General features: G+C 38.7%; 1 protein-coding gene across 2 annotated transcripts in view; it reads left to right on the top strand.

Moving 5' to 3' along the window:
- LOC132818357 (TOG array regulator of axonemal microtubules protein 1) overlaps positions 1-25,783 on the top strand; it is a 160,069-nt gene that overhangs the window by 107,845 nt on the left and 26,441 nt on the right. Inside the window, exons 6-13 of one of the 2 annotated variants that reach the window (XM_060829306.1) lie at positions 4,440-4,672; positions 5,714-5,811; positions 6,897-7,079; positions 12,182-12,274; positions 12,553-12,731; positions 20,873-21,044; positions 23,743-23,874; positions 24,933-25,089. In XM_060829306.1, coding sequence (XP_060685289.1) covers positions 4,440-4,672; positions 5,714-5,811; positions 6,897-7,079; positions 12,182-12,274; positions 12,553-12,731; positions 20,873-21,044; positions 23,743-23,874; positions 24,933-25,089 — 1,247 coding nt within the window. Of the gene's footprint in view, positions 1-4,439; positions 4,673-5,713; positions 5,812-6,896; positions 7,080-12,181; positions 12,275-12,552; positions 12,732-20,872; positions 21,045-23,742; positions 23,884-24,932; positions 25,090-25,783 lie in introns of both variants that reach the window. The other variant, XM_060829305.1, reaches the window with a different exon arrangement.

Raw genomic sequence — 25,783 nt, 5'->3', positions numbered from 1 at the left:
GTTGGAGGGAATCCTGAGGGACAGGATGTACATGTATTTGGAAAGGCAAGGACTGATTTGGGATAGTCAACATGGCTTTCTGCGTGGGAAACCATGTCTCACAAACTTGATTGAGTTTCTTAATGAAGTAACAAAGAAGATTGATGAGGGCAGAGCAGTAGATGTGATCTATATGGACTTCAGTAAGGCGTTTGACAAGGTTCCCCATGGGAGACTGATGAGCAAGGTTAGATCTCATGGAATACAGGGAGAACTAGCCATTTGGATACAGGACTGGCTGAACGGTAGAAGACAGAGGGTGGTGTGGAGGATTGTTTTTCAGACTGGAAGCCTGTGACCAGTGGAGTGCCACAAGGATCAGTGCTGGGCCCTCTACATTTTGTCATTTACATAAATGATTTGAATGTGAGCATAAGAGTTACAGGTAGGATGTTTGCAGATGATATCAAAATTGGAGGTGTAGTGGACAGTGAAGAGGGTTACCTCAGATTACAACAGGATCTTGACCAGATCGGCCAATGGGCTGAGAAGTGGCAGATGGAGTTTAATTCAGATAAATGCGAAGTGCAGCATTTTGGGAAAGCAAATCTTAGCAGGATGTGTACACGTAATGGTAAGGTCCTAGGGAGTGTTGCTGAACAAAGAGACCTTGGAGCACAGGTTCATGCCTTCTTGAAAGTGGAGTCGCACATAGATAGGATAGTGAAGAAGGCGTTTGGTATGCTTTCCTTTATTGGTCAGAGTATTGAGTACAGGAGTTGGGAGGTCATGTTGTGGCTGTACAGGACATTGGTTAGGCCACTGTTGGAATATTGCGTGCAATTCTGGTCTCCTTCCTATCAGAAAGATGTTGTGAAACTTGAAAGGGTTCAGAAAAGATTTACAAGGATGTTGCCAGGGTTGGAGGATCTGAACTAGAGGGAGAGGCTGAAGAGGCTAGGGCTGTTTTCCCTGGAGCGTCAGAGGCTGAGAGGTGACCTTATAGAGGTTTACAAAATTATGAGGGGCATGAATGGGGTAATTAGGCAAGGTCTTTTCCCTGGGGTTGGGGAGTCCAGAACTAGAGGGCACAGGTTTAGGGTGAGAGTGGAGGGATATAAAAGAGACCTAACGGGCAACTTTTTCACGCAGAGTGTGGTACGTGAATGGAATGAGCTGCCAGAGGATGTGGTGGAGGCTGGTACAATTGCAACATTTCAGAGGCATTTGGATTGGTATATGAATAGGAAGGGTTTGGAGGGATATGGGCCGGGTGCTGGCAGGTGGGACCAGATTGGGTTGGGATATCTGGTCGGCATGGACAGGTTGGACCAAAAGGGTCTGTTTCCATGCTGTACATCTCTATGACTCTATGTTGAAGTGGTCTCGTTACTAGCTATAAGACCATGACTTATTTGACTGAGTCACACCTTATCAGTTTAAATCTCATGAATTGTGACTGAATAAAATCTCTGCATTCTGGTAATTCTGTCACTGCCAGACCTTTGATATTCATCAGGTGAAAAATTTTGGGGATCCAAGATGGCCTTGCTTATTGATGCTGTGGTGTTATTCTGTCATTGGACAGAATTGGTGATTGGTTATGCCCTGTGAAATTGTTTAATGCAGGTTTTTCGATGAAGTGCCACTGGGTGCGATGTGGGTCTTTCGGACTTCCAGGTAGTCACCCATTCCCTACCTGCCTGCTTGTTCTGAACTTGCAGTCTGACCCCCACTTTGAACATGCTATCTAGATAATTCTCTGCCACACTTATGCTTTATAGTGAATCCAGACTTGAAACTTAGAGCTCAAGCTTGTGCAACTAGTGACATTCCCCACACATTAGCTTGCCTCTGTCGTGGGAAGTGTCCACAGCTTCCGAAATGCCACACAACAAGCATTCCACTTGACTGAACTATCCTGCTATGCCTTAACCTTAAACTTTTAAGTCACTTCATGTCCCATAACTTATCTTAACCTTGCTCTGGTACTATTAAGTATAATGTCACTAGAGTCCTACTGGACTGTAGGGCTGCTCTTGCATTCAAGAGAGAAACGGCTACTGGCATTTAACTTGACAGTCACTGCACCTCAAGCGAGGGGAGAAGTTGAGAAGAAAAATCCTACATGGTAACAGTTGGTGCAGGAATTGAACCCAGCTTCTTGACATCACTCTGCATTGCAAACCAGCCATCCATTTGACCTTCACTATTAAGTATAAACTGGAGATGAATAGAAAGTATCAATTCTCTGCCCTTATAATAAATTAGCTGCTTCTTGTGTGCCTACAAATCCTTTCTTTTCTTTTACTAGTTTATAAGTTTCCAATATTTAAAATTACTGCAGTTGAAATACAGACCCCAACAACCAATTGACTCATGAGTTCCGTCTGATGTCACCATTAGACATTATACCAAACTGCGCTGCCCTGAAACACGGTCCTACACAGGTCCGGTTCCTCTCGCACCCAATACGTAAGTGAAATCCCCGAGCCTCAGCCTTGAAATTAAATGGGAAATCGAAGTTGAAATGGTGTTGAAATAACATCAGTGTTATGGACCAGGCCAGACCCCCTGAAAATATTTCAAGAAGGTCCAACCACTCAGTTTTAAACCAAACAGAATTTATTTACAGACTACTGAATGAAACAAGAACAAATGAGAACCGAATTTTGAACAATTTAACCTATTTGAAAACCTAATCAATTCTATCGCAACTTAATGATGCTGTTCCAAATACTCGCAACATCTGCATAAACACCCCTTGGCAAAAAGGTAGATTCAAACACAGCTTCTTACAGGAGGGATGTCAGCAAAAGAGAAAGAGAGAGGATCAACATGGAATTGCTTCTTTGGGTCTCCAGCAGCTTCTCTCGGTTCCCAGCTAAAACTTGACCAGCAGATGCAAAACAAGATAGCTTGCTAAACCCAAACCAAACCCTGAACTGGGAGAACTGATCACTGCCCTTTCATTGTAGAAGTGATTTAAAACAAATCACTTAAAAGCTTTCTCAAGTAGATATTTCCAGACATATTGGAAACTCTGTCTTTACGATCTCTCTGAAAAGAAACCAAGGACAGAATACCTTATTAAAGGAGCATCATCATCACATCAGCCATGATCTTACTAAATAGCACAGATATTTTGAGAGGCTATCTATGACCTAATGTTTCTATTTCTTATTGTCATGATGATGCAATACTTGGGGCATGCTGGGTTGCTTGCAGTAGTTCAGCTAAGGCAATAACCCGAAACTCTATCCACTCTTCCACTTGAAGGTAAATTGTCCCACTGAATTATTATAAAGAAGAGTAGTAGAATTCTGCTAATTGTCCTGATCAATATTGTGTCTCAACCAGCATGACTGAAACTAAATTATCTGGTTATTGTGGTGATATTGTTGTTTTTGTGTGAGTTTGCTGTGAAATATAGACTGTCGGGAATGTACAGTTGAATCCTGACTTTACAGAGGTACTATATAAATGCAAATCTGTCTTTGAGTCAAATGAAAGAAAAAGCACAAAGCGAAAGAATGCTTTTAAGTTGTATCCCAACATTTCATGGCTAAATGCAGAGAGGCATATTTCCAGTACTATCTGAGATATGAGATTTTCAGTATGAACAAAAACCAGAAGAGTAAAAGATTTCAGGTGCAGCTGTTTTCTACTAGCTGTTTTGAGCTTAGGGACATATTGCATGTCTTCGCTATTTCTGCTTGACACAATACCTCAAAGGATGAAATTAAATATTTTACAACATTGATGAAAAAGAGGTCCCTTTTGATGTACAAACATGCTTCAGTTTCAGTCCCATCTGAACAATTGAATATTGAACTGAATAAAAATCGAAAGAACTCAAAAACAGAAGTAGAATTTGATGGAAAAGCAATTGCCTCAGCTCTGAGGAAAGGTCACATGACTTGAAATGTTAACCTGATTTCTCTCCACTGATGCTGCCAGACTTGCTGAGCTTTTCCAGCAATTTCTTTTTTTATCACTGAATACTGAACTACTTAGTAGGATTTCAAAAGGTAAACTAGTTTAATTTCCAATGCCAAATGAGTTGATATTAGCGCATTCCCTGAAAACTGTACATTGTAATCCAAGTTGAGTACATAGAGTTAAGAACGAACAAAATGCCTGTGGGTAGAAGTAATACCTTGTAGCACAGCTGTCCATTTCTTAAGATAGTTAACAGTTTTCAAGGTGTTTTTGGATTTGAGCTACATGTCATGTTGCTGATTTAAGAAGATCATCAAATAAAATTATAACTGGAGAATAAACAATTAAAAATTCCAAAACAAAGCAATTTAAAAGTGTTTTTTGATGCTTGGTTGCAATGCCTTATTCTCAAAATGAAGTTCTAAATCCCTCACAAGAATTAACCTGTAAGGGACGACTGTTCATCTCTCAAAGTAAGTTTGCAGCTACCAAAAGTGAGGTTCTGTTATTTCTTACAGATGATGAGTGCCCTAAAGTCTTTAAGAAACAGTGCTGCAAAGAAAAGAGCTAAACTGAGTAACAGTGCATCTGATGTTGAGAGTCCAGACTCAGCCCACAAATTGGAACATTCTGCGGACCCCACATCACGTACTTCATCGCCTTATGCAAGCACTTGCAGTGAAAGTGATGTTTACAGCCAGGAGTCTTTGACATCACCATTGCCTTACAGCCCTTGTGGCAAGAAAATAATGTAAGTATGAACAATAGTTTTCAGTACTTCTGAGTTCTCAGTATCTGCACTGTGAATCTAATGATACAGATACACTGAAATCCATCCATTTTTTCAAGGATATTTTTAGTGGTCAAAAGTTAATATCTAAAATGTTCCCATATACAATAAAAACATGGTCAATATTTTCTTGCACTTTATCTCTCTATCTAATTTCACCCTTTAAACATATCTTATTTTCTTAATACATTTCTTTTCCTAGTTTCTAATTAAACTTAATTTAAACCTTTTCACTAAATTATTTTTGTAATAGATCTTCTTTTGCATTAACAACAGCGACAATAAAAACAGAATTTACAGGAAAAGCTCAGCAGGTCTGGCAGCATCTGTGAAGAGAAATTGAAGTGAACATTTTGGGTCTGGTGACCCTTCTTTAGTTCTCAGGAGGAGTCACCAAACCTGAAACGTTAACTCTGATATTCTCTTCATAGATGCTGCCAGACCTGTTGAGCTTTTCCAGCAATTTCTCTTTTTGTTTCTGAATTACAGCACCCGCAGTTCCTTTTGGTTTTTCTGTTGCATTTGACTGGATATCTCTTCTCCCAGTTTCCCAGGAGCACTGAGGCACTTGTACTAATCATTGCAGCTCTCCAGCTGAATTAAATTCATTTAATGAAACATGCATTATCTTCCTGGTTTAATTTCAGATTCAATTCGACATAGTGGATACTCTGACATTACTTAAATGGGTCTTACTGCAGTCTGCTCTTCAAGTCTTTCTATTGGTCACTGCTTTATTTATATTTTGCTTGATATCCTTGTTTTCTCTCCAGTTTCATTATTTTATCATGACCTCAGTCTCTAGTTTCGCAAAATTCTCTGACCAGTTTATCATGAAATGCTGTGGCTACCATGGTAATGTAGTGATTTATAACCATGTTTAAATTGTTTTAAATTAGCACAAATCATTTTATTTGTTGTGGGTTTGAGTATATCTATATATTTTAACTTTTTGTGTTGATCTTTCAAACTCTTTGATGTGCTTGATTGTGATTTCAATAGGTCTGATGGTTGTTCCCAATTAGGATTTAAATTACGTCATGGTCAAATACCATCAGGGAAGGCAAGGCCTTCTCCAGCAGAATATAGCTCCGTCTCAGGTACCACTTGTTAAAATTTGTTGTGTATTTACTTGATAAGCTGAAGGTGTAGTATTGGCTTTAAAATGTTTTTATTACACTACTTGTTAAAGCATGCTCATTGATGACTCAAAAAACTATTATTTTGTAATGTATATATTAATGACGTTCCTGTATTTTAGAAACTTAGTCCCTTGTTAAAATTAAGTTTTTACATTCTGTAGAATTTTGTAGTCCACTGAAGTTGATGTAATGTACAATCAGGCGACAGTAAATCGGACCCAACTCAAACATCCCCTGCATCTGCTCAACAGCTTAGGTTACAATTAAGTTCCAATTCATTAGTCTTTTGGTGTGGATATGTGTCTTTAGTAATCTCATTTCTAGTTTACTTTTTTTTTTGCCTCCTATAATGGGCAGGTAATGGCATAGTGATAATGCCACTGGACCCCAAACTAATGATTCAGTGACATAAGTCTAAATTCTACCATAGATATTGGGGAAATTTGATTTGAATTCTCTTGATATATCCTGTCCCACCATCGGGATAAATCCATCAGAAGTGGCAGCACAGTGATATACACTTGAGAGAGGGGGAGTTGCATTTGGAGTCCTCGAGATTGACCCTGCACCCATGAGGTCTCATAGCGTCAGCTGGAAGATGGGCAAGGAAATCTCTTGATTACCACTTACCATCACTAGAGTATTAAATATTAGTCTTTTATATGAATTGTAGAATATAAATCTTCAGTCTAGAAAATATTAAGCAATTATAATGAAATACAGCCTTGGTGATAACACTAGCATTTTTCTTGGTATTTGAAAATAATTTGGTTACCAGAATGTTTCTTATAGGTTCCTATCTATAACGTATTCTTAGGGTTAGCTTCTGGTTTATAATATGTGTAAGCAAAATATGCTATAAAGAATGGGTCATAATAGGCAACTATCTCATGATTCTGTGGGGATTGTGAATATGTTGTACCATTTCCATGGAATGCTGCAAGATAGTTGTAAGAAAGGAGAAAAGAACCAAGTATTACAAAGAGGGAGCAAAAACCATTTTAAAATAATACTGCACTAATAGTACTTTTTTGTTTTGACAGGAATAACTTTCTGTGAAAGAGCAACTTCTGATGTGAGTATTGTTGGTCAACGCATAACTTATGGAAGTGGACCCCCAGATTCTGAAGAGGGGAAACAAATTGAAGTGTCTCACTCCAGTTCTCACTCAAAATTTCAATCCAAAGAGCATCAAAAAAATACAACTAGTAATAAATCCACAAGAGGTCAGTGTAGTTATTTAATCAGGATTATTTGCATATTGGTTAACAGATGCATAATTTGTAATTATAAATATTGATATGTCTCATAACTGGCCATTTTTTTGTACAAGCACTTTTTATTTAGGTGTCACTAATTAGATAATTAATCATACTCTGCTTGAGTGTTACCATAATTAAATATAACAATCTTTGCTTGAATAATAGCAGTCTGACAATATTGTTAAATGTGTGCAATTCAAATTCCAGGAACAGTGAAAAATCTTTTTAAAAACAATCTTAAATTGTAATTATGTGATGAGGTATTTTGTAAAACAACCACAGAGTGGCATCCTCAATTAAAATTTTTTACCTAAGCAATTGTTGCTCATTTTGAAACTTGAAATTTGCTCATCAAAGTTTATTTGTATTTCCATTGAGATGAATTCCTCTGCAGTTATAGGCTGCTTTGTGATTTATCAAGTCAAAATTGCACAACCATGTGAATAATTTGTGGTCTGAATGTTGATATATTAGAATGATGTAAATCACAGGTGTAAGTGTAATGACGATTAAGCTAAATGGAATGATAGATAAGATGTAATTCATGGATCAATTCAATTCAGAAAAGAATAAGCATTTCCTATGGAAAATGAATTAGTTCTCCAAAAACATTGAAGAAATGGTATTTCCTTGAAAATAAATGTTTTGTTAAGGAGAAATGGCAGCTACCTTTGTGAAATTAAAATTGCCAAGTTAAAAATCATTTCAAAGCATCATAGAATCATACAGCATGAAAAAAGACCCCTCAGTCCAACTCATCTATGCTGACCAAGCATCCTAAATTCAGCTAGTTCCATTTGCCTGCATTTGGTTCAAATCCCTCTAAACCTTTCCAATTCGTGTATCTGTCCAAATGTCTTCTAAATGTAATTGTACCCGTCTCTACCACTTCGTCTGGCAGTTCATTCCATACCAGCACCACCCTCTGTTGAAAACATTGGCCCTCGGGTCCCTTTTAAAAATTTCCCCTCTCACCTTAAATCTGTGCCCTCTAGTTTTGGACTCCTCTACCCTTGAAATAGGCCTTTAAGTATTCATCCTCTTTATGCCCCTCATGATTTAATAAGCCTCTATAAAGGTCACCTGTCAGCTTTGGACGTTCCAGGGAAAGAAATCCAAGCCTAAGAACCTCTCCTTATATCTCAAACCTTCCATTTCTAGCAACACCCTTGTAAATGTTTCTCGTACCCTTTCTAGTTGAACAGCATCCTTCCTACAGCAAGGCGACCAGAATTGTACATGTTATTCTAAAAGTGGCCTAACCAATACCTTGTACAGTCACAACATGATGTCCCAACTCCTATACTTGATGCTCTGACCAATGAAGGCTTGCATGCCAAATGCCACCTTCACTACCCTGTCCACCTGCAATGTCACTTTCAAGGAACTATGAACCCGCACCCCTAAGTCCCTCTGTTCAACAACACTTCCCAGGGCCCTACTCTTAACTGTGTAAGTCCTGCCCCTCGTTTACCTTACCAAAATTCAACACCTTGCACTTAACTAAATTAAACTCCACCTACCAATTTCTCGGCCCTTTGGTCCATCTGATCAAGATCTCATTGCACTCTTAAATAACCTTCTGCACTGTCCACTATATCACCCATTTTGGTGTCATCTGCAAGCTTACCAAACATTGCTCCTATACTCTTATCCAAACTGTTGATACAAATGATGAACAACAGTGGACCCAGAATCTATCCCTACGATATACCATTGGTCACAGGCCCCCAGTCCAAACAGCATCCCTCTGCCTTCTATTCAAGCCAATTTTATATTCAATTGGCTATCTCTCTTTAGATAACCTTCCTAACCAGTCTACCGTGTGGGAGGCCTTGCTAAAGTCCATGCAGACAAAAGGCAGATATAGTTTAGGAATCTAACTTATTTCAAAAGATAACGTCACAATAAAAATACTCTGTCAATTCCAATAGTCAGAGGGTCTTTTCTGGGCTGTATGAATTTGGAAATACGGGAAATTGGAAATGACACGCCTTTTGTGGTCGCTATTGTTGCTGCAGACTCTAAGGGCCTAATGGCCTTTTCTGTGCTGTATAAATCTATGAATACTGTTGCTTTGAAAGACGTATGTCAATTTCTGCTTAATCTTGGTATTGATTTTATAAAGAATTTAACACTCTTTCAAGTTTGTCTCTTTTTGATCATTGCATTGTTAGAAATGTTGGGTACCCAAGTAATATTCTGTTGAGTTCAATATCACCATAGGAGTTATCTAAAGCAGACTGAGAAAGTAGATTAAGGGGAAAGTCAATAGATGAGCAGTGGCAGACATTAAAGGGGATATTTCATAACATTCAGCAAAAATTTATTCAGATCAAAAAATACAAATTGATGACCTACAAGGTGATAAAGGAAGATATCCAATCCATAAGTAAAAGATATAGGCACAAGTGTCAGCTTTTCAGCCCCTCAAGCCTGCTTAGCTATTCAATAAGATCACAGCTAATCCAACATCCACTTTTCTTCCCTTAGCCCATAATCCTTGATTCCCCTACTAATCAAGCATCTATCTATCTCAGCCTTAAATATGCATAAGGACTCTGCCCCCACGGCTCCCTATGGCAAGGAGTCCCAAAGATTCACAACCCTGTAAGAGAAGAAATTCCTCCTTATTTCACACTTAAATTTGTGTCCCTTAATATTTCAAGACTATGCCTTCTGGTCCTAGACTCCCATGGAGGGAAACATTTTCGTGTATTTACCCTGTCAAGCTCCTTAAGAATCCTACATGACTCAATATGATCACCTCTTATTCTTCTGAGTTCCAAAGAGTAGAGTTCCAACCTGTTTAACAAAATCAGAAATTGCTGGAAAAGCTCAGCAGGTCTGGCAGCATCTATGCAAGAAATCAAAGTTAATGTTTTGGGTCCAGTGATCCTTCCTCAGAACTTATTGGAGAGGAGAGTAGAACTTCTTCAAAGTGGGCACGCTGAGAAGAGAAGTGGCAGTGAATTAAATACTAAATAAAAACTGAAAGAACTGCAGGTTCCATCAATCAGAAGCAAAAGGAGGAATTGCTGGAAAAACTCAGCAGGTCTGGTAGCATCTGTAAAGAAAAATCAGAGTTAATGTTTCAACCTGTTTAACCTTTGCTCATAAAATATCCCTCTATACCAGGGATCATTGTAGTGAACCTTCTCTGAACTGACTCCAATAAAATAAGGTATTTTCTTTAATCAGTGTTTCAGATTTGGTTTCATTGGCACCTTGTACAGTTGAAGCAAGACTTCACTACTATTATACTCCAGCTGCCTTAAAATGAGGGCTAATAGTCCAAAACTAAGTGTAGTGTAGGCTAGAGCTTTGGGATTTCTTTTTAGGACCCAGCAGCAGGTGACAAAAAAGAGCTAATAAAGAGAGGAAACTGTTTATGTGGTATGGGACTCTTGAAAGATGTGAACTGGAAAATTGATAGAAGGGAACAGGGAAATGGCCGATAATTAAAACATTAGTCTTCTCATTGGAAGACACTGTAAACATCCCAAAGATATCAAATAAGCAAGGTGCAGATGGAGGACAGGTCTTGTAACAGTCTCTATCACAGTGGACAAAGTATTTGCCAAGCTAATGGCAATGAAGGCAGATGAGTCATCAGTATCTCATTGAGGATTGGTTAACACACAGAAGATAAAGTAGGAATTAATGTGTATATCGGGTTGGAAATATGCAACTAGAGGCATGCCACTAGGATCAATCATCTGACCTTGATTATTTGCTATCTATACTATTGGCTTGGAGGAGGGGACAGAGTGTAATGCATTCAAATATGCTAATAATTCGAAAATAAATGGGAGGGCACGTTGTGATGAGGACACAAGGAAACTGCAAGCGAATATAAGTAGGTTGAGTGAGTAGGCAAAACAAAACGTGTCAGATGGAGTTTAATATTGTGATGTGAAATGTGAGGTCATGCACTTTGCTAGGAAAAATCAAAAGGCAGGCTTCTATATAAATGGAGAGAGACTGCAAAGAGTTGCTGCACAGAGGGATCTGGTTGTTATTCTGCATGAATCATAAGCATGCATGTGCAACAAGTAATTAAGAAGGCAATGGAAATTTGGTTTGTATTGCTAGGGTTTTGGAGTTTGAAAATAATGACGTCTTGTTAGAACTGTGCAGGATGTTGCTGAAGCCTCAACTGGAGTACTGTTACAGTTTTGATGCCTAATGGGATTAGGCCTTTATCATTAGAGTTTAGAAAACTGGGGGTATGATCTTATTAAAACATACAGGATTCTTAGGGAACTTTGGCAGATATCGAGAAGATGTTTTGACTAGTGAAGAAATCTCAAACTAAAGAACCTAGCTACAGAATAAGGGGACATGCGTTTTAAACAGACATAAAGAAATTTCTTCTGTGAGGGTAGCGAACATCTGGAATTCTCTATTCCGGAGAGTTGAGGAGGCTAGATCACTGAAGGTATTTAAAGAGGAGATATATGGATTTTTGAAATTAGTTTATGTTCACACTTGAAAGAAGATAGTGTAATTTATTTAAGGGGTTTTATTGGCAAACTGGAAGTGCAAAACTTGGACATTTTCACTGAGATCACTGATAGATAGTTCTAGGAAAGTTTTTCCACGCAGCTTATGGAGGAGCACTGAGTAACAGACTGCAACTTCCAGCCTGCCATGCTAATATCTGTAAATTATAGTCAGTTTCAGAGTGGCAATGAAATGAGCCATTAGTCACCTTGCTTCCACAACCACCTTAAAATTGTGCCCTTTGGTTGGCTAAGCTACCAATCAAAGCAATCATGTTCATAAAGGAGTCTTTTCTTCTCCCCATTTTATACCCCTTCCACAGTCACATCCTCTAAATCTCAGTATAAGAGTCTGTGATCTACATTAAATTGGTTATCCGAAAACCCTGCTCTTAATGCTTACAGATCAGGAGCTGATGAAACTAGTAATTGCCATATTTCTTTCCATTACAACACTGACTCACTGACTACATTTCATTGCTGTGAAACATCCTACAACTGTAAAAGACCTTGTGTATAAAAGTTATTGTTTTCAATTTAACTAACAAGTAACTGTTTTAGGACCGACAGGATCCACCTTTAGTATGCAACAGGTGAATAACCATGATGCTGGAAATAGGTTCTCTGAGGACTCTGTCATCATTGTAGGAAAAGGTAGGTTTATTGACCATTTGTCCTTTTCCTTGTTCTCCATGTGTCGTGATAAAAAGCCTCTGAATTCTATTTAGTGAGAATTCTGCATTGCATAGAATGGCAGAGCTCTGCAGGATTCCCCACATTATAAATAAATGTCTGTAATTCTATAAATTTTTTATGTTCATTCTTTTAGTGGTACTGTAATATTTTTGTACTGCTATTTATAAAACAATAGAACATTGCATATTTGAAAACAAGGTAGCACTTTGCCATTTTTTTTGCTTTCTTCCCATAAGGAGTCTTTGGCAGTCCTCAGTCCGTTCCACTAGCAAACAGCCAAGCCATTATCTCATCTCTTGACAAGAATGAAATGGGTGACCGAAAACAAACAATGGATCCTCCTTCGGGAGTCTATGGAAGAGCTGTACCTCAGAGTTGTCAACCTGGATTTGATGGTTCAGAGAATGAGAAAGAGGTAATGTTACAATAACACTTTCAACAGGAGGTGATCAGATTTAAAACAAAAGAGCTGGTAAGCAAGTGAAGTCTGAAGATGTAATAAGTTTCTTGATGGTACAGGACTTGAGAATTGCTGAAGAAAGAAACACATTCAAGATTTTCATTTTGCACTCATAAAGGCAGAAGCACAAATGGAAACTTCAGAAGGAGCAATAGTAAAGGCTGCATGACAAAGACTACTTGTTTGGCAAGTTGAATGGTTTAAAGGTGTTATCTTGTTTGACAACACCTAAGCCAATCAAAGTTGACTTGGCAATCTTGCCATGTAATATAGTTTTTTAAAAACTTCATTTACAGGCTGAGGGCATCGCTGTCTGGATGCATGTTTATTGCCCATCCCTAATTGCTGACAGCGCAGTTAAGAGACAACCACACAGCTTTGGGTTTGGAGTCACATGTAGACCAGATCAGGTAAGGATGGCAGTTTCCTTCCCGAAAGGACATTAGTGAACTACAGGTGTTTACAACAATGAATTCATGGTCGTCTTTGACCGTAGACTTTTGATTCCGGATTTTCTTTTTGTTGAATTCAAATTTCACCATTTGCCATGGTGGGATTTGAACTTGGGTCCCCAGGCTAACAGTCTAGTGATAACACCACTAGGCCAACGTCTCCCCTCCTGATTTGTTTGTTGCTTCCTTTGAAACTTGGCATCTTTGTCTCTGTCCTGATGAGTGCAAGATGAAAAATATCAAGTATCTGTTTTTGCAGACATATTACAGTATAAATTACAGTATTGTCAAGAGTGAACTCTTCTGATTTGTACATACAGAGTAATACACATTGTTGTTTTAAAATATCCATCCAGAGAAACTCTTATATGAGCTCTTGTCAAGCATTCTCATTTTAGCTTTGTTTCAGGGCTAAGTTAACTCAATTACTGTATTAATATGCCACAATCTCAATTTTAGAACAGTCATTGTGTATAGGTTATACTTGTTATTCAGTTGATTCATTTTTATGTCACAAAATTACGATCATAGTGAATTTATTCGAGAATAAAATATATTTATGATTACAATATAGTGAGCAGAGTGACAGAACTTACATTCAATCTGTGTCAAATAGATTTAAATCAAGTAACTCGGGCAAATTGAAGAAGGTGGCACACCACCACTTTTTCAAGGGCAATCAGAGAAAGCAATAGATGCTTGCTGTGCCACAAATTTCCACATCCCAGGAATGTATCTTTAAAAAGAGTTAACGCATAATTGTTGCAGTTCTGTTAAGGTCTGTTAGCATTTTAGGGAAAATATTTGAACACTCAGTAGTTAACTGACAGAATTATACCACAAGATTTTAAATGAAAACAGACTTTGTTGTATATTGGGAAAAAAAGAAATAAGTGCAATTTACTTTCCACTAAACCTGGAAAGATCTCGGCTTATACTCAGTTCTACATTTTAATAACCCTAACCCCCAAGTTTGAGTTGTTTTTAAGGTTATTACCAGTTTCTTTATCAGAATTTTTTATTACCTTACACTAATGCATTAATCTCCTAAATTTAAAGTCATATTCTAAAACCTATATTCACAAAAGAATTCACAATACATGATACGTTTTCATGTAAAAGTAATAGTGAAGCTAATATCACTTGTCTTTATTAATTAGCACATGCTAGAGTAACTTCAATGAGAGACAGATGAACGATTAAACATGAATATCCAAGAGTTGCTTTTCAGGTTTCTTTATGAAAAAAGGCATCTCACAGTAGAAAACACCATTAAGTATATTGAATAAGGTTAAATTGCTGTGTTTGTGCATAAGGACTAGAGTCATGGAGATGTACAGCACGGGAACACACCCTTTGGTCCAAGTTGTCCATGCCGACCAGATATCCCAACCCAATCTCGTCCCACCTGCCAGCACCCAGCCCATACCCCTCCGTACCCATCCAGATGCCTTTTGAATGGATAGGATAAATAGGCCAAGTCTTTTCCCTGGGGTTGGGGAGTCCAGAACTAGAGGGCATAGGTTTAGGGTGAGAGGGGAAAGATATAAAAGAGACCTAAGGGCCAACTTTTTCACGCAGAGGGTGGTACGTATATGGAATCAGCTGCCAGAGGATGTGGTGGAGGCTGGTACAATTGCAACATTTAAGAGGCATTTGGATTGGTATATGAATAGGAAGGGTTTGGAGGGATATGGGCCAGATGCTGGCAGATGGGACTAGATTGGGTTGGGATATCTGGTCGGCATGAACGGTTTGGAGTGAAGGGTCTGTTTCCATGCTGTACATCTCTATGACTCTAAATGTTGCAATCGTATTAGCCTCCACCACTTCCTCTGGCAGGTCATTCCATAAACTATCGAAAAAATATTTAGCCTTATTCTTTCAAGTCCAACTGTTCTTTTAATGCAGTTTTTCTTCACTTTTCTTGTCTATTTTTCCCTCAATTCAGTTTTTTTCTTTACTCTTCTGCATTTAGTTTTCAGATTTAACATTAAATCAGAGAGGGTGAGGTCTCACTTCCTTCTCAGTGCTTGTACTATTTCATTATTCTTCAAGCTGAGTGATGAAGGAGATCATAACTGCTTGCACTGTCCACTCTGGTAGCAGATGCCATGTTTCTCTTAGTGCTGTTACTTGCTTACTCTTTTTCAACTTAACACACCACAAAATAAGTCATGGTAGTTGCCATTAGATGCTCTATTGCAACACATTGAAATCTACTCTTCGTGGATTATTTACAACTTTATAGTTCTTAGATTACCTCAGAATTTAAATTTTATCATCTAAACCTGCACCTTTTTTTATTTTAAAGTACACAAATCTGTTGAAAATAGTTTTTTTTATTCTTTCATGGGATGTGGGCATAACTGGCAAGACCAGTAAATATTGCCCATCCTAATTTCCCTTGAATGGAGTGTTGGCAAAGTCATTGTAGAAGGCAATTAAATGTCAACAACACTGTTGTGGGTCTGGTGACATATGTAAGCCAGATAGGGAAAGAATGGCAGATTTCCTCCTCCCATAGGACATTCATAGTGCCACTGGTCACTACTACTGCCTCTACCTTTATATTGCAGATTTATTAAATTAACTAAAATTCCACATGCTGCCACAGTAGGATTTGAACCAGTGTGCCAACAGCATTTGCCTGGGCCTATGGATTATGACTCCAGTGACATTGCCACTAAATCACTGCCTCACCTAAGTTATAACGATAATGCAAGATAAAATAACTACTAATTCAGTTGTAAAACCTGTGACGAAGCTGCTCCTTTAACAAGGTTATGTTGTACTTGGTGTTGTTTCAGAGATGTCATAGAAGACGCAGACTAAAAGTCTAAATTGAAGAGTTTTAGTTTGATTATAGCTAACAGATACTGCCTCAGAAAACAGGCTTTCAGGTTTTTGAAAAAAAACACTTGTACAATGAAAGGGGAGTGGTCATTTCTCCCAGCTCAGTTTTTATCTAGTCTGGTTTGGTTTTTAGCAGGAGTGTTTTGAAGCTGCTGGACCCAAGGAAGCAGGTCGAGGCTGGTACTCTCTCTCTCTGACTTCTCTCCTGCAAGACCCTGTGTTGATTTTTCCTTTTGTGCCAAGGGGTGTTTTGGGGGATTGTTGCAAGTATTGGAGCATCATCATTAGATTGGGACAATCCGTCAGGTTTTTGAATAGGTTAAGTTATTCTGTTCTCTTTTGTTTGTGTTTCATTTGGTAATCTTGTAAACAAACTCTGTTTTGTTTGAAACTCAGTGATTTGACCAGTGGCATCTCTCCTGAAATATTCACTTTACGCCTGCTTAAAATAACTAGCAAGTTAGAGTCTGGGCTACCTTCTTGAAATGTTTTGAGGTGTCTGGCTGGTCTATTACACACCCTACTATGAATTTCAAATTTCCAAAAGAATGTAATCTTAGTTTTGTTTTTTTTATTTGACTTTAATATGTGTATATAAATACTCATAAATTGTCATTGGGTTGTAAACAAAAATGAAGGTTCTGAAAGAATTTACATTTTGTCAAAACTTTTTGTCTTCCACTCATCAGTCAATTCACAAGAATATCAACTAAAGGGCAAAACCAACATTTATTCTGTATGAAAGGAGGGTGCTAATTGGTTGGCAGGTAGACTCTGATTTGCAAAGTTGCATCAAGGAGATGGCAATAGTTAATGATGACTGACAGCTAACTTGCCATTCTTTGTTTAAATTTTAAACCAGGGAAGTTAACTCTGATTGTTCAAAGTTAAAAATCACACAACACCAGTTCATAGCACAACAGGTTTATTTGAAAGTACAGGCTTTCGGAGTGCTGCTCCACGCCGGGTACCTAGTGGGGCAGGATACATAGGACACAGAATTTATAAGCGAAAGATCGAACTGTCATACAAGTTATGCAATGTATTAGATAAACCTAAATGGCTGTTAAGTCCTTAGTTGCTTAGAATGGGGATACAGGTTTTGATTGATTAATATGTAAATCCCAGAATTTCTTTCAAGTCACTGCCCCAAGATAATTTAAGGTTTTATCAGTATATAAAAAAAGTGACATCTCAGCTCAGACAATGCATTAAAGGTGTGAGGTTAGACACTGTCTGTATCCCAAATTGGAGTCAGACTGGTTTTATTTCCAAAGTAGGAACTTATAAAATGTCACTTTAACTGCCTACACATTGTATGCTTTTTGAACAAAATAGAACATATCTGCAAATGCAAGATTATGGTTTGTTTGTTATGAGCAACCGAAGATGAATGCTATTTGGTACAATCCACCAGTCTCCGTAACGTACAGCTTACATATATTGGTATTGAAATTTGTGTACCGTGTTGCTCATTTGTGTGACAGGCAAAACATCTTTTTGACTTGATGACAATATCTTGCTCAAGGGTCCAGTGTGAAATTTGAACCCAAATTATTCTGACTTGGAGCTGGCCACTCATATTCCAACTTTATAGTAGCAGTTTGAAAGAGCTAGCTTCACCTGTAGCGCAAACCTTTGAGAAACATTACCCCAATCTGAGGTAGACTGCACATTTTTCAGACCAAGAGGATGGCTTTATTGCTTCATGAATTTACTCAAAATATTGCAAGAAAAGTTCCAGTCAAGGCAGCCATTATCCCGCACTGCTCTTTCCCCAAAAACTCCAAACATGAGAATTTTAAATAGCATTTGTGTAATTGAAGAGAAATCTTCTGCAGAGTATCAGCTTGATTGTGTTATAATTCTTACCTAAAAGTCAGAAGGTTGTGAACCAGGCTCCATGGCACATACCTCTTCATATGAATATGAAAAGATTGCTAAGTTGTCTGAGATACTTTACTTCACTTGAAATGGTGACCTGTTACATTATCTAATTGGGATAGTGGATAGTAAAATAAGACAAAACTAGTAATCTAGTCAACATTTCTCTCAGTAAAATCAACCAAAAATTTGTTTTAAATCCTATTGCTTTTTGGGAGACTTATACAAAGTAGTTGCTGCACTTACGCAACAAACTACAACTGAACTTAATTGATTGAGACTTGTGTAATGTTCTGAGCCACTGAGATACAATTAGTCTTGGGCATAGCTCAGTCAGTACACTCAGCTCCAAGTCAGAATAATTTGCGTTCAAATTCCATGTTGGACCCTTGAGCACATAATCCATGCACTTATTATTGAGGAGTGCTGCAATCTGCCCCCTCAAGGTGGATATAAAAAAAACCATAGCCATATTTTGAAAACAGAAATCATTATCCACATTTTCTGTCCAATATTTACCAATATTAAAAAACTTTACAAAATACAATTCATCTTGTCATTATCATTTTGCTGCTTTCAAACTCACTGCTGTTTTTCTTGTATCTCAACAATGATTATGTTTCAAAAAAACACTTGAGGAAGTAACCAAAAACATTGAGGACAGAGCAATAGACATTGTTTACATAGCAAAGCTTTTGACTATGTTGTGTATGGTAGACTTAAGTTGTAAAGTTAGATAGATCATTTGGGATTCAAGGTGAACTTGCCAATTGAATGCAAAATTGGCTTGACAGTTGGAGGCAGAGGGTGATGGTCGAGGATTGTTTTTTGGTCTGGAGGCCTGTGACCAGTATGTTCCATAGTGATCCGTACTGGATCCATTTTTGTTTGTCATTTATGTAAATTATATGATGAGAATATAGGAGACAAGGTTAGTAAGTTTGTGGATGACACCATAATTCGTGGTATAGTGGACAGTGAAGGAGATTACAAAGAGATCTTGATCAATTAGGTCAGTGGGTAGATGGAATCTAATTTGGATGGATGCAAGGTATTACATTTTGGTAAAACAAACAATGATATGGCCCTGGGTAGTGTTGGGATGTATATCTAATAAGCCTAGGGAGGGTAGAACTGTAGTTGCTGCTTGGGAAATCGGGGGGCACTGCGGAGCTGTTGTTTGGACTGTTTACCGAAACTGCCTGTGCAGCTGGACTACCAAGGTCAGACCAATACAATGGCAGCCTTTACTCGGAGAGCTTGTTTACGAGACAGACCATCTCGTGGATACCTGCCAAGGCCGAGGCCTGTTCACAGGAGGCCTTTGTCTGTGAGAGATCACGTGTGAGAGTGATTACGTAGTGTTAGCTTAGCGAACAACATATCAAGCAGGGGTTTTTGGAAAGATTTCAGAAGGCGCTTTCTCCAGTGAGCTGAAAACACCTCACTGTATTTTGTGTATGGCTCTCTCTCAGTAAACAGCTTATATTTTGAATCAGATCCAGTGTTTCTCTCCTTCAAACGAACACGGGGACGGTAGCCCGTCCTAACAGTAGTGTTGTAGAACAGAGAGACCTAGGGATTCAGGTACATGATTCTTTGAAGTTTGCATCACCGGTATCTAGGGTGGTTAAGAAGGCGTTTAGCACTCCTTGCATTCATGAGTCTCAGACTTTTCTGTATTGGAGTTGGTATGTCATGTTGAGGTTGTACAGGATATTGGTGAGACCTCTTCTGGAGTACTGTGTATAGTTCTGGTCACCCTGTTATAGGAAGGATATTATGAAATTGGAGAGGTTTCAGAAAAGAATTTACCATTCTGTTGCCGAGAATGGAAGATTTGAGTTATAAAAATAGGCTAGATAGGTTGTGACTGTTTTCACTGGAGCACAAGAGCTAAGGGGTGATCTTATACAGGTTTATAAAATCATGAGGGACATAGGTAAGATAAATAGCAAGGGTCATTTCCTTAGGATAGGAAGGTTCAGGACTAAAGGACATTTTTTAAAGTGAGAGGACAAAGTTTTAAAAAATGGACATGAGGGGGAATGTTTTTACATAGAGGGTGGTTCATTTGTGGAATGTACTCCCAGAGGAAGTGGTGGATACAGGTACAGTTACAATATTTAAAAGACATTTACATAAGTAATGAATAGGAAAAATTTAGAGGGATATGGGCCAAACAGGCAAGTGGGACTAGTTTGATTTAGGAACATGGTAGGTGTGGATTAGTTGGACTGAAGGGTCTGTTTCCATGTTCTATGACTGTAAATCATTTGGGATGTCCTGAGGTACAAAGTACTGGTGAGACCACATCTGGAGTACTGTGCGCTGTTTTGGTCCTTTTATTTAAGAAACTATCTTATTTCATTGGAGTCAGTTCAGATGAGGTTTGCTCGGATGGTCCCTATTATAGAGGAATTTGTTATGAGCGAAGGTTAAATAGATTGGGACTCTCCTCATTAGAATTTAGAAGAATGTAAGGTGGTCGCATCGAACCATATAAGATTCTTAAGGGTCTTGATAGGTTAAATACTGAGATGATGTTTCCTCTCATGGGAGAGTCTAGGACCAGAGGGCATAATCTCAGATTAAAGGGGCAGCAATTTAACACTGAGCTGAGGAGGAATTTCTTCTCTCAGGGCTGAGTGTCTTTGGAATTCTTTGCCACAGGGAGATATGGAGGCAGAGTCCTTGTTTATGTTTAAGGCTGATATAGATTCTTGATCAGGGAATCAAGATTTAGGGAAAGAGCATAAAAGTAATCATGAGAAATGTTGTATCAGCCATGATTCTATTGAATAATGAAGCATGTTCAAGGGTTGAATGGCATACTCTTGTTCCTATTTCTGTGGTCTTATAGAGGTTGTGAAAATGTGTATAATTGAACATTTTTCTTTAAAGATTTCAATGTCAAAATCAGCTTGGGATAAAATGAAGCAATGGAAATGCGAAGGAGTGCAAATGTATGATTCAGAGGAACAAGGCGATCATAATTTCAAGGATCATGTAAAGAAGGATGAACGATCACATCAAAGACCGAGGAATATGGATATAAGCAAAACACAAAATGAAAGTAAGGTTACTGGATTGGTCAACTTCTGTTTTTTGTAACTTACAGCTTTTTTTTCATTTTGTGAAAGAAAGGTCTACAACTTCTTGTTTAATCATTAGTTTACAAGTGCTTCAACTTCTATGTTGCAACCAATATAGCCTCTAATTTCATTGGAAATTTATAAACAATTTGTTCAAGTGCACAAATCTTTTTTTCTCTCTGTAACTAAGTACTAAGATAATTTAAAGTGACCGATGTACTTTGCATCCTTTGTAATCTGTATTTTCCTTCTACCCTCCCCAGCCAATCTCGTGTTCTATACCTCCACACTCTTCCCTTCAAATATCCTCACTAGCTTTTCTAACAGTTGCTTTTCTTCCAAACCCTGCAATATTGTTGCCGAGGATCTTGAGGATCACCTCATCTACAAGTATCCCCTTGATCATGATATGGTGGCAGCCTTCACATTGCACCAAAGATACCTCGTTCCATCCTTTCACTATCTCGATCCTGTTGGACTGTTTATCTGATATCCAGTCTAACTTGCTCCAGATAAACATTGAGAATACCAAAAACATTAGTTTAATTTCTCTTTTAAATTCCATGACCTGACCACAGATTTCCTTCTATTACTAATTACTGTGTTAGATTAAATCAGGCTTCTCACAATTTCAGCATTTCATTGATTGCTGAGACAAGGTATCATGACCTTTCTGTCATGGTGGACCTAATGCTATCTCTAATATTGGTTGTATCGTTCATGAGGTTAATCAATCTTACTGCTTAAAACCCATTCAAGACTTTGTCACCTCTACCTCATTATGATAATATTGACATTGTTAGCGACCTTTTTTCCCTCTGTCCCATCTCAGACACCTCCCTCCCCTTTCTTGACCTCTCCATTTCCATTTCTGGCGACAGTCTCCATACAGATGTTTACTACAAACCCACAGACTCCCATAACTACCTGGACTACACCTTCCACCCTGTAGCCTGCAAGAACTCCATCCCTTTCTCCCAATTCTTCTGCCTCCACTGCATCTGCTCAGACGAGGAGACATTCCACTCCAAAGCATCCCAGGTGTCCATCTATTTTGAACAGTGTGCTTTTCCTTCCACTGTCATCCAGACAGTCCTCCACTGCACCAGTTTCATTCCCCATTCTGCTGCTGTAAACATCCCCTCACCTCCAAACGCAATAAAGACAGAGACCCCCTTGTCCTCACCTGCCACCCCACCTGTGTCCGCATTCAACACATCATCCGTAAACAATTTCGCCAACTCCAACTAGACCCCACCACAAAGAACACCTTCCCCTCCCCACCCGTCTCTGCCTTCCACAAGAACCATTCCCTTCGACATTACTTGGTTTGCGCCACTCTCCCCATCACACCCCCCACCCCCCCGAACCACCAGATATCTTTCCTTGCAATCGGAAAGGTGCAAAACCTGCCAGCACACCACCCCCTCACCTCCATCCAGGACCCAAAACAATCCTTCTAGGTGAGACAGAGGTTCACCTGCCTCTCCTCTAACCTAGTTTACTATATCCGGTGCTCCTGATGTGGTCTTCTCTACATTGGGGAGACCAAACATAAACGCAGCCAGGCCGGTAGGGGCTGACCAGACCTCCCAATCACCACCCATTTTAATTCCCCTTCCCACTCCCTTTCCCACGTGATCATCCTTCGCCTCCTCCATTGCCACAATGAAACAAACCACAATTTGGAGGAACAACACCTCATCTTCCGCCTGGCCAGCATACAGCCCAGAGGACTCAACATTGCGTTCTCCAATTTCAAATAACCTCCCTTCCCAGCCCCTCCATGCCCCCGCCTGCCCCCCCCCCCCCCCACACACACACACACACACACACACACATACACACACCCTTTCTTTCCTCCCTGCCACCAATTGGAGTCATTCCTCCCATTGACCAACCAGGTCATACCCTCTCCCTGTCTTTACCAATCCCCACTTCACCACCCTGCTGCAGCTCCCCCTGCATCCACCCCCAGTCCTGAGGAAGGTTTACACCTGAAAAGTCGACTTCTCCACCTCCTGATGCTGCCTGGCTTGCTGTTTTCTTCCAGTCTCCTGCCTGTCTACTTTAGATTTCCAGCATCCGCAGTATTTTTGTCTCATCTTCCCTCTGGCAATGGTAATGCAAGGATTGAAAGAAAGGCCACTCTCTGATTTTCCTAGTCGATACAAACTCCTCCTTTCACCAACCCTTCATTTTGCAGCCTTTTCCACACCCTAAGCCACCCTTTGCTACTCATTTCTCACCCTCCTGAATCCTTAATGTGAAATGAGCAGCAAGAGTCTTGATTCAGAAATGATGCCTTGTCAGATCACGTGGCCTTATGTTAGACCAGCATGGAATGTCTTTAAACACAAACCCAAGATGCTAAACAAGTATATAGATGCCTTTAACTGCCTACTTCTATAAACCAGAACATTGTTAAACTAAGACATATTATAGTGGAGATTCTAGCCATAATTAAGCTTTTTGGTTTTTAAATGGAGGGCTTTTTGATATGATTGTTTCATTTACAAATTAATGAGCTTCACATTGTGCTCTTGTGCACTTTTAATTTTCTTTTCCTTGTTAAAAAAAACAGAACCAAAATTATTGGAGAACTTTGGAGTATGATTTCTAAGTTTAAAGTATTACTTTAAGTATTAACTTCTGAGAGTATTTGTCTTTTTAATTTAGGTTTGAGCACCAGCAATGATATGCTCCTTAAGATGAAGTCTGATTCTTCACCAGTAGAAATAGCAACTCTTGTTTCTTCACAATATAAGCTTAGCACAAGGAAAAATCGAACTTCCAACACATCAAACTCTGGTAAGAAAAGTATGTTCAATTTATAAGTTTACCAAAATTAATCACTTCTCTTTTCTCGGGATTCAGTTCCATCTATTAGTGTTTTTTCATTCCACCAAATGATGTTATTTTGAATTCTACTGTACGCACCTCACTAATTTTATAGAAAATATAAAAATAATACTAGAACAACCAGTAAGGAGACAATATAGATCTAAGGTGACCTAAAAGAACCAGAGGATGAAAATATGAAAAAAAACTGTTTTACCTTAGAAATTGTTGCAATTTAGAAGGTACTACTTAAAAGGGTGGGCAATCAGATTAAGTGGCAGTATTCAAAAGAGATTTTGATAAATACTTGAAAGAGAGAAAAAACACAGACATATGAGCAATGAGCAGGAGTGTGTAATTGATTAGATTGTGTAACAAAGAGTCAACAGAGGAATGAAGGATCAAATTGCTCTTTCCATGCTATGAAAATAATTTCAGTGATATGAAAGCTTTCACCTTATCTCTACCACATAGAACGATATGGACAGCACAGGAGGACCACCACTAGTAAGATCCCTTCCCGTTCCAAGCAACACATTATTCTGACTTCATGCTGTATTGCCATTCCTTTACTGTCTTGGAATTCCCTCCATCACGGCACTATGCTACATGTACCACAGCAGTTCAAGAAGGCAGCTCGACTCTAGGACAATTAGGAATGGGCAATATGCTGGCTATACAACAACATCCATATCTCAAGAAGGACTTGTTTTTAAAACAAACTCTCTTCAAAATCAGATGAATTCCATAGGGAAGTTTCTTTTTAAAAAAACGCTGCAGAGGATCAAAGTATTTTTTTCAGAATGATTTCTTATAGCCTTGCACCACCTTTCTGAAAGCTTAAAGCAACAAGTGTATTTTAGTGTTTATTGCAAAGTAGAATCCTTCTTTCATTCTTAAGTTCTATCCAGGTTCTTGAGGTTTGAATCATTTACAACTAGATCCAAAATTATTTTCATTTGAGGTGAACAAAATCAACGTGAATTTACAGAAGTATTGACAAAAGCTTCTTTTATTCCCTATAATAGGAGGGGAGAATGCTCCATGTCCTAGATCATCACGCAGGGATCAAACACCTGCAGTTTTGCACAGTCCAGAAGTAGTAGATCTTTCTGAATTAAGACCTTTCTCCAAACCAGACCTTGCACTCTCCGAGGCTCTTAAACTTTTATCTGACGAAGACTGGTATGGATTTCTTATTTTCTTTTGATTTAACATCAGAATTCTCTGCATTGAGGTTATGTGGTCATCTAAATCATATAAACCAAATTTTCCTATTGAATGAAACAATGAGACAAAGGAGATAGAGCCCATCGGGTCTGCTCTGTCATTCAGTGAAATCATGGCTGTGGTGATCATCTGTAACTCCCCTGTATTCTTATTCCGATAACCCTTCATTTCCTAACTGATTAAAAATCTTTCTAACTCAACTTTGGTTGTTAAGCATATTCAAGGTTGAGATAGACAGATTTTTAATTAATAAGGGAATCAAGGGTTGTGGAGATAAGACATTAAAGTGAAGTTGAGGCTTATCAGATCAACTATTATCTCAATGAATGGCAGAGCAGACTTGCGAGGTCAAATGGGAGAAAGTGTGGACTGCAGATGTTGGAGATCAGAGTCGAAAAGTGTGGTGCTGGAAAAGCACAGCCGGTCAGGCAGCATCCGAGGAGCAAGAGAGTTGACGTTTCGAGCATAAGCACTTCATCAGGAATGGGAAAAGAGCTGATGAAGAGCTTATGCTCGAAACGTTGACTTTCCTGCTCCTCGGATGCTGTCTGACCAATTATAATAGGTCAAATGGTCTACTTCTGCTCCTACATATTATGATCCATACTAAAGCTGATATGACAAACCTAAGTTTTAACATCTGTAACCA

The sequence above is a fragment of the Hemiscyllium ocellatum genome, chromosome 8, assembly GCF_020745735.1.
Source record: "Hemiscyllium ocellatum isolate sHemOce1 chromosome 8, sHemOce1.pat.X.cur, whole genome shotgun sequence".
Classification (NCBI taxonomy): Eukaryota; Metazoa; Chordata; class Chondrichthyes; order Orectolobiformes; family Hemiscylliidae; genus Hemiscyllium; species Hemiscyllium ocellatum.
The sequence above is the reverse complement of the archived record's forward strand: the minus strand, read 5'-3'. Positions and strand labels throughout refer to the sequence as shown.